The sequence below is a fragment of the Sapajus apella genome, unplaced genomic scaffold (genome assembly GCF_009761245.1).
Source record: "Sapajus apella isolate SASKATOON/1434 unplaced genomic scaffold, GSC_monkey_1.0 scaffold15, whole genome shotgun sequence".
Lineage (NCBI taxonomy): Eukaryota > Metazoa > Chordata > Mammalia > Primates > Cebidae > Sapajus > Sapajus apella.
The window spans coordinates 16,200,513-16,213,208 of record NW_022436955.1 but is presented as its reverse complement, the minus strand read 5'-3'; the positions used below and the strand labels follow the sequence as shown (position 1 = coordinate 16,213,208).

At 43.2% G+C, this 12,696-nt stretch overlaps 1 protein-coding gene across 3 annotated transcripts in view; it reads right to left on the bottom strand.

Moving 5' to 3' along the window:
* PHLPP2 (PH domain and leucine rich repeat protein phosphatase 2) overlaps positions 1–12,245 on the bottom strand; it is a 73,379-nt gene extending 61,134 nt beyond the window's left edge. The window contains exons 1-2 of one of the 3 annotated variants that reach the window (XM_032284351.1): positions 12,096–12,245; positions 4,610–4,893 (exon numbers count right to left, since the gene is read on the bottom strand). In XM_032284351.1, the coding sequence (XP_032140242.1) occupies positions 4,610–4,893; positions 12,096–12,194 (383 nt within the window). In that variant the 5' untranslated portion in view covers positions 12,195–12,245. Of the gene's footprint in view, positions 1–4,609; positions 4,894–11,251; positions 11,390–12,095 lie in introns of those variants that run through there. The other 2 variants (XM_032284352.1, XM_032284353.1) reach the window with 2 other exon arrangements.
* Between the last annotated feature and the right edge of the window lie 451 nt (positions 12,246–12,696).

Here is a 12,696-nt window from a genome sequence, read left to right as displayed (position 1 = left end):
ATCTCGGCTCACCGCAACCTCCGCCTCCTGGGTTCAGGCAATTCTCCTGCCTCAGCCTCCTGAGTAGCTGGGATTACAGGCACGCGCCACCATGCCCAGCTAATTTTTTGTATTTTTAGTAGAGACGGGGTTTCACCATGTTGACCAGGATGGTCTCGATCTCTTGACCTCGTGATCCACCCGCCTCGGCCTCCCAAAGTGCTGGGATTACAGGCTTGAGCCACCGCGCCCGGCCAATACAGGGTAATTTTAATCCCAGTAATCCCATTTCCAGGACCTAGCCTAGGGAAACCAGCAATGTGACAATTCATGGGCAATGGTTTAGTCAAAGCAACACAACTTCTAAGATTTGCATGATTTGAAACAACTGAAATAGGTAACATTTACTGAGCACTTGCTAGGTGCCAGACATCAATCTAAGTACTTTACTTCCTTGCTAATTACTTTGAAGGACAACACATCTCTTAGGAGCTTAATCAAAATACACATTTTCAAGGCCCACCTAAACCTACTGAATCAGAATCTGTATTTGAACAAGCTCCACATGTGGACAGTTTAATTAATTAATTTAATTAATACTACAAGTATTAATTCATTTAATCTTCATATCATGTATAATTAATTTAATCCTCAAGACAACTCAACAATGTAAATATTATCAACTTCCATTTTAGATTACTACACTGAGGCACACAGCATTATATAACCTGCATAGTAACTGCCAAAGCCAGAATTTGAACCCACACACTCTCATTCCAGAATCCAAACTCTGAACCATTATTGCATACTATGTGTTATAGTATATCCATAAATAGGAATATTCTATAGCTATTAAAAATGGTATCTAAAGAATTTCTAATGACATCATGAAACTAAGATGATCCAGTAAGTAGGCAGGATACAAAACTGAATATATGGCATGAGCTCAAATACATAATTATTTAAAAGTATGAGGGGTTGGCTGGGCACAGTGGCTCACACCTGTAATCCCAGCACTTTGGGAGACCGAGGTGGGTGGATCACGAGATCAGGAGTTAGAGACCAGCCTGGCCAAGATGGTGAAACCCCATCTCTACTAAAAATACAAAAATTAGACGGGTGCGGTGGCAGGCGCCTGTAATCCCAGCTACTCGGGAGGCTGGGGTCACTTGACCCGGTCTGCAATGAGCTAAGATTGCGCCACCGCACTCTAGCCTGGGTGACAGAGCAAGACTCTGTCTCAAAAAAAGAGAAAAAAAAAGTATGTGGGGTTGAAAAGGTATGCGAGGAAAGATGTTACTATGGGGAGGCAATACAGAAGATAGACATAGTGTTAGAAAGCCAGGGTTCAAACTCCAGCTCCACCACTTGGTAGCTGATTGCACTTAGATGAGATGCTTAACCCTGTTAAACCTTATTTTCCTCATTTATAAAATGGGGACAGTGCTTACCTCACAAGATGGTTGTGAGGATTAAATGAGGTAATTTACATAAAGCATAAGCATTGATTATTATTATTTCCCTTTATGCCTTTTCATTTTCCAAAATTTCTTCAGTGAACAAGTATTATACTTCAGTGACCAGCAAAAAGTTCCTTAAAAAGATAATGGCTTAGATTGTCAACTATCTTATAAAGGGCTATTACGAAGAAAATACTTACTTCCTTGATTAGATAAGACTGATCATAAACAACTAACAGCTGAGTAAGAGATCAAAAAAATATCTTGAAATAAGCATGATTAAATAGTGAAACCGAGGAAGGGTTGCTGCTGTGCCAGCTCCTCTGTCTTGGCTGGCTTTTACTCAGAACAAAGTCCATCATCTACCTTGAATGATTCAGGCATTCCAACTGCAGGGCAGTACCTGCCTGACCTTGAGCAGGTTACTGAATCTCTCTCAAGGCCTCAATCTTCCTCATCTAAAAGCAATGATTCTACCTCCCTTGGGGTTATTGTGATGCTTTAATGAGAAAATGTGCATAAAGCACTAAGCACACTAACACAGGAAAGCACTTAATGTTAGCTGAAATCAACCATCATCATCATCCTTAGCTGGATAAAAGTTCTTGAGGTCTTACTCCAGCAATGAAAATATATTCATTCTTTGAAACCACAGTTCAACAGCGTTTTCATTATCTTCTAATCAATTATACCTTCAAAGGGCTATCTCATTGCAAGTGATGAAGGCTACAGGGCTAAAAAGAAACAACCTAGGCCGGGCGCCGTGGCTCACGCCTGTAATCCCAGCACTTTGGGAGGCCGAGGCGGGTGGATCACGAGGTCAAGAGATAGAGACCATCCTGGTCAACATGGTGAAACCCCGTCTCTACTAAAAATACAAAAATTAGCTGGGCATGGTGGCGCATGCCTGTAATCCCAGCTACTCAGGAGGCTGAGGCAGGAGAATTGCCTGAACCCAGGAGGCGGAGGTTGCGGTGAGCCGAGATCGCGCCATTGCACTCCAGCCTGGGTAACAAGAGTGAAACTCCGTCTCAAAAAAAAAAAAAAAAGAAACAACCTCCTTTTAAGTACAATTTAGATTCACATAAATAAACTATCACATTCGGATTCTTAACTAATTACACAACTAGTAGTAGCAAGCCAATTCCCGTGGGTTCTTCTTCACATTTCTAGTATCTTTGTATACATAAGTATTACTATACAAATGAATACGTCATATACTTAAATAAGTGAATTCAATCAATCACTACCAGATATAATCTAGGTCAAGGCTTTCCACCTGATAAAATTAGATCAGAATCAGTGTTAAGACTTAGAAAAGCCTACAGATCACCCAGTCTGATCCTTTGGTTTTACAAATGGATTTAGCAAATGTAGTTAACTGGTGAACAAGGAAAACATTCAAATGCTAATCTACATTTTCAGGAATTAGTCCAAATCCTAAAAGGAAGACATAGTAGATCTCAGTTTAGACTTTTAAAATGACATTAAATTTTAGCTCAGCTAAAGGTGTTACTATTATTACCACACTTTTAAGGTGTAAGTGGGAGCTTCCTTTTCACTTTCAACAATATTAAATCCACAGCTTTGAATTGTGTCAAGACACTTTTTTAATGACAGGAAATGGGGAGGAGAGAAAAATCATGGTCAGGCATTTAAAGAGCTCTTATTTGACATCTAATTCAAAGAACGAACAGTGGTTTTCTTTAAAAAGCTGACTCAAAGAGTTCACATGCATAGTATAAGACTATTATAAAAATATTTCAAAACACAAATGCCTTTTAAACCCATGAAAATATGCTCATTAAGAGAAATGAAAATTAAAATAACAAAACAAAATTCTTATCACATTTGCAGAAATCTAAGTCACTTGGCTTAGAAAAAGATTTGTCCTTGGAATGCTGACTTTATGATTCTCTAATTTTAAAACTGTTAACAATCATTTCTATTTACAAGCAAGTCTGAACTCATGCATGTGTATGTGTCTTTATACATAAAATGTAATACTAACATGTTTTTAAGTAAGGGGAAAATTGGTATACTTTTATATTTTTGATGGAAATATAATCTCTATGAAGAAGAATTTTACAGTAACTATCAAAATTGTAAATGCTCATATCCTTCGACCCAGCAGTTCCACTTCTAGGAGTTTATCATACAGATAGACTCCCAAACAAGAGAGATATCACACATACAAGGATACTCATTGCAGCACTTCTTGTAGTAGCAAATAACTGGTAACAACTTGAATGTCCATTAATAGAAGATTGGCTAAAATTAATTGAACACTCTTGCAGCCATTAAATAAATGACAGCTATATAAATATTAACATGGAAAGATCTCTAAAAGATATTAAGTCAACAATGTGTTGCATATAGCACCATTAGTTTTAAAATTTATAATAGATATAGATATACATACTCATGCATGGGCACATATATGCTTATAATTAAATAGAATATCCCTAGGATGCATAAGAAGCTGGTAATAATCATCTTCAAGAACAGGCCTGGGTAGCTGAGGAATGGGAGAGAGCAAAGTACTTCTCACTCTATACCCTTTTTAAAAATTTCATTCTATTTACACTTTTCAAAAAAAATGAACTTTTTTTTTTTTTTTTGAGACTGTTTGCTCTGTCAACCAGGCTGCAGTGCAGTGGCATGATCTTGGCTCACTGCAACCTCGGCCTACCAGGTTCAAGAGATTCTCATGTCTCAGCCTCATGAGTAGCTGGGATTACAGGTCTGCACCACCATGCCTGGCTAATTTTCATATTTTTAGTAGCGGTAAGGTTTTGCCAAGTTGACCAGGCTGGTCTCAAACTCCTGACCTCAAGTGATCCACCTACCTCAGCCTCCCAAAGTGCTGGAATTACAGGTATGAGCCATGGTGCCCAGCCAAAAAAAATTAACTTTTAAAATACTTATTTTAAATTTAGATATCTGATCTGTGGTATATTCCAAATGAATGAACTCTCAACTATTCCTTTGTCAATAGTTTTTAAATTCAAGATTCATAAAGTCAGCCTTCCAAGGACAAATCTTGAAGCCCAGTGAGTCCATAATCAACATCAGTTCCAGCAGAATTAATATCCTAAAGTCCAATTATAAGCAGAAATACATACTAATTATATTACAGCAGAATTAGAGGGGTAAAACTGAGACCTCACCTGACCAGGTCTCCATGAAACTGTAAGTAAAGACTTTCTCTTCCCTCTCCAGCACATATATCTGATGCTGGTGTCTCTACAGTGCAAAGGACGAGATGTAAGTCAGAGGAGGAGGATGAGGAAGAGGAAGAGGAGGTGGTGGTTGTAGTGGCAGTGGTAGTGTCTGCTCCATAAAGGTAAACACAGCCTCTCTTTACATCTTCTCTTAGCCAGTCTCTTTCTCGAGAACCAAACCTACTTCTCCTATTCAAACAATTTCTGCTCCCATTGCGTTTCATATTTCTCTAAAAAAAAATCAAGAGAAAGAAATTGTTAGCTAGAATATCTGACTGAATTAGACATTTCAGTCCTCACCCCACCTCTCTACTTTATATTCCCCAACACTCTGCTCAAGTATCCCCTTCTTTTGTGGAGCACGTCATCTGTCACGCTCATTTGTAATAACTCAGATAACTTAATTTTCTTTACTGCTGTCTATGTCTCCATCCGTCATCTTCTTTGACTCTTTTTCTTGTGTTTTCAGAAACATGTCAAGAATAACAAACAGTGGGTTGCGGTGGCTAAAGCCTATAATTCCAGCACTTTGGGAGGCCAACGTGAGAGGATCGCTTGAGGCCAGGAGGTCAAGACTACCCTGGGTGAGGCGGGGCCTGGTGGCTCACGTCTGTAATCCAAGCACTTTGGAGGCCAAGGTGGGCGGATCACCTGAGGTCGGGAGTTCAAGACCAGTCTGACCAACACGGTGAAACCCCGTCGTTATATATTTAAAAAAAAATAAAAAAAAAAGAGAGACACAACTATGTTAATATATCCAGTTCATTCTTTTGAATAATATTCCCTTATACGAATACACCAAACTTTATCCACTCTCCTGTTGACAGCATTTAGTTTGCTTCTAATTTCTCACTGTTAGAAACAATCCAGTAATAAACATTTTTGTACATGTCTCATTATGAAAATGCATGTTTCTCTAGGGTCCTACACCTTTACCTTACATCCCTGATAAGCCAAGTGTAGAATCAACACAATATTGCACAAATATACCTTCTATTCCTGTCCTGTTTCAAAAAAAATTACTGTGGCATTTGATAATTTAGGTATGTGAACTTCATATATTGCAAAGTTATCTCAAAGCAAAAACAATTTGTACAGGTAATTTAACAAGCTTCTAAAGATCAGCATTTGCCTGCTCTATTTTTATGATGGGCTATTTCTGTTCTTTTTCATAAAAAAGAAATTTCCACTGACATTTCCAGAGCCGTACTTCTCCAGTGTCATTCTCTACTACTGCCCTTTACTCCAAGTTTCAATCACATCCAACTACTTGTACCTTTCCAAACACACCAAGTACACCACAGTTCTGTGGCTTGTCTGAAATGTCCTTCTCCATCTCATCCATATGACAAGTTTTTCTTCAAAATTCTACTCAGGAATCACTTTCTCTATGGAGCCTTCCATATTTCCCATCCCCCATTCCCCCTAGACAGAATTGATGACTATCAGACATTTTTAGTAGACAGAATTAATGAATTACCTAGAGAGAATTAAGAACTACTTCTCCTTGAGTATACCTCTAATACTACATCTATGACAATGGGTTTTAATTATTTATTTGGTATTTATTCCTCTTCTCCACTTCTAGCATGTTAACACCTGGGTGACACAGAAATGTTTGCAGAACTCAGCTGACATCACAGAAATTAATTCCCAATCTGTACTTTAGTCCAATTAGCTCTGGTAAGAAGTTGAACAAACTTGGGGGAAAACAAGCCCCCCCTCCATTTCTTTTTTTTTTTTTTGAGACAGAATCTTGCTCCATCCCCTGGCTGGAGTGCAGTGGTACAATCTCAGCTCACTGCAACCTCCTCCTCCCGGGTTCAAGCAATTCTCCTGCCTCAGGCTCCCAAGTAGCTGGGATTACAGGTGCCTGCCACCACACCCAGCTAATTTTTGTATTTTTAGTAGAGATGGGGTTTCACCATGTTGGCCAGGATGGTCTCTATCTCTTGACCTTGTGATCTGCTCACCTCGGCCTCCCAAAGTGCTAGGATTACAAGCATCAGCCACCGCACCCGGCCAAAAATTCCCATTTCTACAGAGAACCCTACATCTTTGCAGCAGCTGCAAAGTAAGTGTAAGTAAATAAAATACTTTCAGTAGTATTCCTCATTGGAAAATAGAAATATCTATAAATACAGCAAATATTATTTTTATAATTACTAAGATTAAATATTTGAGGGTAACACATTACTAAAGATGGCAGAGAAAGAGGAATGAAAAGTTAGCAGATATTTCCATGTGGGAAGAAAGAAAAACAAGAGTGAGAATGGCTTTATTGTTTAAATTTAGAATAACTCAGGAAAACTGATCATTTTGCAGATCTTGGGGATTTAGGCATTGCTATTCAAAACCATGAGGATTACTGATTCTAACTTTAGAGAAGTAGGATAAATCCCTGCTACAAATGAGAACTAGATCTCTCTTTTCTCATCAAATGTGTTTTCTCAAAGCTGAACATCACAGAATTAAAGAGCTTTCAAGTGCTAACTGCATAAACACAGGGACTATCATATTTGTACTACTAAACAATTTTAACCACTGAATAAATACCGCTAATAGTTAAACATTTAACAGTTAATTACTGCTAAAGTTTAAATATTCCTCATTTTTTAATCTTTGGGAAAGATTAACCAGGCCATTTGAAAACAGTATTCCATACAGTTCAGCAACATTTATACAAAGCTCTGCATTCTGCACTCAGTGGAGAAGAAAGAACAAGGAGACACTGTTCCACACAACCAACAAAAAGTTTTCTTCAGAAAAACTTTCCAAAGTCAACTAATGGTCCACTGACCTTCTAAATCTTAGAAAAGTCAAGGAGGACCCCAGGAAGTTTTGTTTGTTTTGAGACAAGGTCTCGCTCTGTCACTCAGCCTGGACTACAGTAGAGTGATCACAGCCCAATGCAGCTTCAAACTCCTGACCTCAAGTAATCCTAAAGCCTTAGCCTCCAGAGTAGCTGGGACTACAGGCACATGCCACCACACCTAGCTAATTTTTTGCATTTTTTTTTTTAGAGATAAGGTCTTGCTATGTTGTCCAGGCTGGTCTTGAACATCTGGGCTCAAGCAGTCCTCCCACTTTGGCCTCCCGAAGTGCTGGGATTACAAGCATAAGCCACCACACCAGGCCTGATTTTAATTCTGTGAGGATTTTTAACAGCCATTTTTAGTGCATATATGTTTCTATTAGATTATAAATTCCTTAAGGAACTTTACATTACCAAAACATACAAGCCTGTAATCCCAGCACTTCAGGAGGCCAAGGCGGGAGGATCACTTGAGGCCAGGGGTTCAAGAACTGATTGGGCAACATATGTTTTGAAACCCCATCTCCAAAAAAATTAAAATAAAAAAAAAACATACAACAAAATATACACACTGTTGGTCATCATTTACCTTAAAGGATCTACCTCCTGTCTACATGATATACTCCACCCTAAGAAGATAAACTGCTGAGTTACAACTTCAGTAGATATCATTCTCTTAAACCTGACCAACAGGCACTTAAAAGGCCTGGATATTAAGCCAAGCAAAGGCTTATAGCAACAATCTAGACGGACTGCTTAGCTATTATTAGCCACTGCTGAATTACCTAGTGCTTCCTTCTTCTCAAAAATGTCTTGCTCCACTGCTTAACACATCAGGTTAACTGCTGGAAAAACCTTCTTAACAGCCAGGACTGCAGATGACACTGTCCTGTGAGGTGCTTTCAACTTTTAGAATCACCATTCTACTGAAACTGCTAGGTTGAGAAAACTATTTTCCCCTTACTCTTACAAAATTGTTACCACAAATTTATTTAAAAGGGAACACAATTACAATCACCTCTTACATCAAACAAGTATACAAAGAGCATATTTAAGATTTAAAAATCTTTCTAGCCGGGCGCAGTGGCTCATGCCTGTTAATCCCAGCACTTTAGGAGGCCGAGGTGGGCAGGATCACCTCAAGTCAGAAATTCAAGACCAGCCTGGCCGACCCTGTCTCTACTACAAATACAAAAGTATTACCCGAGCATGGTGGCACGCATGCCTGTAACCCCAGCTACTCTGGGGGCTAAGGCAGGAGAATCACTTGAACATAGGAGGTAGAGATTGCTGTGAGCCAAGATCGTGCCACTGACCTCCAGCCTGGGTAACAGAGGGAGATGCTGTCTCAAAAAAAAAAAAAAAAAAAAAAAAAATCAGCGGCTCAAGCCTGTAATCCCAGCACTTTGGGAGGCCGAGGCGGGTGGATCACGAGGTCAAGACATCGAGACCATCCTGGTCAACATGGTGAAACCCCGTCTCTACTAAAAACTACAAAAAATTGGCTGGGCATGGTGGCGCGTGCCTGTAATCCCAGCTACTCAGGAGGCTGAGGAAGGAGAATTGCCTGAACCCAGGTGGCGGAGGTTGCGGTGAGCCGACATCGCGCCATTGCACTCCAGCCTGGGTAACAAGAGCGAAACTCCGTCTCAAAAAAAAAAATAAATAAAAAATAAAGGTGATCTATGAGGGCAATGATCAGTTCAAAGGTGATATGCTATTAAACACTCACATACTCTCCATATTCAGATAGTTCTGTAAGAATGTGAAACTCTTAGGTAGAAGATACATTTCTGCATTCAAAACTTTAAAACAATATAGACTCATCTCTGGGAATATACATGTTATAAAATATTGTGAAAGGGGTGTAGAGGGGTAGGATGAGACAGACAGAGGAAGAATATGTCAGTGCTTTAAAAATGTTCTGGTGCTGAGTGCCATGGCTCATGCCTATAATCCCAGCACTCTGGGATGCCAAAAAGGGAGAGCCTTTGAGCCAAGGAGTTCAAGACCAACCTAGGCAACAGGGTGGTTTACCAAAAATAAAAAATGTGCCTGTGATCCCAGCTACTCAGCTTGAGCCCAGAAGATAAATGCTGCAGTCATCCATGATGGTGCCACTGCATTCTAGCATGGGCGAGAGGCTCTGCCTCAAAAAAATAATAATAACAATAATAGTGTTTTGGGCTGGGTGCAGTGGCTCATGCCTGTAGTCCCAGTGCTCTGGGAGCCCACGGTAAGAGGACCATCTGAGGCCAGGAGTTCGAGACCAAAAAGCAAGACCCCATGTCTACAAAAATAAAAATTAGGGAGGCATGTGCCTACAGTCCTAGCTACTTGGGAGGCTGAGGTACTTAAGCTCAGGAGCTCTGATCACACCACTGCACTCCAGCCTGGGTGAAAGAATGAGGCCATGTCTCTAAAAAAAAATATTTTTAAATTTGTTTGGCAATAATTGTTTATACATACTTTGCTAAACACCCCCCCAAAAAATGAATCTCATGGCACACACTGACTACATTAGTTGTAACTTCATATCTTCTATAAACTAAGTTAAAAAAAAACATAAACCCAAAATCGCACGAAACATCTGGAAAATTTACAAACCTATGCTTCAGCAATGCGCTAAATAAATTGGGAGCATATTTTGAAGGAAATTTTCCAATATCCCAGGATAGGTGGAACTAGATCTCATCTAAGTTACACTGACTTTATTATATTTGCCTTTTTGAAGAATATCTGTATTATTTGACAATAATGATGTTCATGATTTGGTATTAGGTATAAAAGAGTTACAAAAAAGAATGAAGTTTTTGAAGGATCTTCGGAAAACAATGAGTGGGAGATGGCTCTTCCCAATTCAGAGAATCTTCTATTGTACTACTTTTTTTTTCTTTGAGCCCCACACTGACCAAATACTGTACTACTTTTTTTCCAATATCACTTGGCGCAAAATTCAACCACTCAGCTACTTAAGAAAACTTCTGTACGAGGCCAGACACGGTGGCCCATGCCTGTAATCCTAGCACTTTGGGAGGTCAAGGTGGGAGGATCACTGGAGACCAGGAGTTCAAGACCAGCTTGGGCAACATAGCGAAACCCCGTCTCTACTTAATACAAAAAATCGGTTGGGCATGGTGGCACGCATGGGTAATCCCAGCTACACAGGACGCTGAGGCAGGAGAATCACTTGAAACCTGGAGGGAGAGGTTGCAGCGACTGAGTCACTGCACTCCAGCCTAGGCAACAGAGCCGAGACTCTGTATTAAAAATAAATAAATAAATAAGATTGAGTCAAGGCAGTAGCACAAAAATATGTTTTATGTTTTATATTTTACAGAGTTCTAGTTCATGTTGTTCCACGGATTCACTATGTTCTATTATTTTTTCCGCATTCCCACCTTTGGGACATTGTACTAACAACCTTCATAACATGTAAATATTGCTCAAACTAAATCCCAATAAACTATTACTTAATGTATTTTTAACATCATATGTTTTCATGATTTTGCAATGTATTTTTGAAACACATCAAATCTAAATTTTCTTTCCATCTTTCTACCGGGCAAGTTCCATATCCTGCATTCCTCATGTAGAACTCTAGAAGGAATTCCATTCCACCTCCGGAAAGACACCTAGTTTACATATTTGACCTACAGAAAAATTTCTCTGCTACTCTTACAAATGCTAGTAAAAAACTCCACCCAGTTAGCCTCCCACAACCCCTCCCTTTAACCATCTTCTCCCCACTATCGCCGCCCCACCAAACTTACTTGTCATCACCTTTAACGTTCCACTCCTCTCTTGCCTGCATCTGTTTTCATATCCTCCCACTCACCCAATTCCTGCCAAGAAGCCCCGCTAGCTGCCTGTTGCATAACGGCTCCCCCATTCCGTCTCCCTGGGCAGTCGGCCCCGCTCCTGCGAGCAGGAATGCCCCTTTCGGCCCGGCCCCTCCTCCCTCCTGCAACACGCCCAGCGAGTCGCCGCGACGCGGCTCCAGCGGGGATTCTCGCTCCGAGCGGGGCGGGTCGTTCTTCTCGGCCGCACCTCGAGTAGCGAGCCCCGAGGGCAGAGGAGCCGGCTCCACCCGGCGGGGCTCCCAGCCCTCCGCGGCGCCGGCCAATCGCCGCCGCCATCCTCCTGCTGAGGTGATGTCTTCAGGTGTCCGGGAGGGGAGAAAGCCCTGCGTACTTCCAGCCCCGCTCCAGTGCCAGGAGCCGGCGGCCCTCGAGCCCCCCCGGAGCCGGCCTCCGGGTCCCGGGCGCGGCGAGGCAGGCAGGGGCCGGCCAGGGGCGGCGAAGGGTCCGGGTGGGCGGCGGCTGCCGGCAGTCCGAAGGCGTGGGCCTGCGAGGCGGGCGGCGCGCGGCCAGGGATGAGCAGCAGTGGGGGACCGAGGCGGCCGAGGCCTGGGCGGGGACGCAGCGCGGAGGACTTGGCGTCCCCGGCCGGGTGTGGGGCGGCCGACTGACTGAAGCCGGGCGGGGGTCACCGGCTGCCTCAGCCACCGCGCAGGGCGCGGGCGGGGGCGGCAGCGGCGGCGGCCTCTACCCTCCTCCCGTGTTCCCTCCCTAGCCAGCCCGCCCGCCCGCTCGCTCACCCGTCCGCCCGCCTCACCTTCAAGACCCGGATCCCTCCCGGCCGGCGGCTCGCGGGCGCTTCGGGCGGCTCCGGGGGCTCCAGCGGGCCCGCGGGCCCCGGCTCCACCTCCCCCATGAGCGGCCGAGGCTGGACAGGGACGCCCGGCCGGCGCGACGGCGTGCGGAACCTCGGCGGCGCGCGCGAGCAGCCGGCGGCCCCGCCCCCCGCGGCCCACCGGCCCCGCCCCTCCCGCTGCCGCGCTGAACCTGCGTCGCTGCGGGCGCCGTGTGGCCCGGGCGCCGCGGAGCCTCATCCCTGCCGCCAGGAGGCCAAAGCTCGCGTGGCGGAACCCGGCGCCACCGCAGGGTGTGGAGCCTCCACTGCCCGCCGCCCTAGGCTTGGAGGACTATGGCGCAAGAAGAGGTATCTGCTGCTGTCCCTGCCCTCCAAGAAACCCGCGGGAGGAAGGGGCAGGTGGCGCCTGCACCTGTGATTGTGCCAGGACGCTGCCCTCCGCCGAGGGTAGGTCTTGTAACTTCCCTCACTTGCCAATCCGTTGAACGAACTGTTGAGAGTACTCACCTTGACAAGGTCTTTTCTCTTCCTTATCAGAGATGCGTGCGACCTTCTTAAGCAA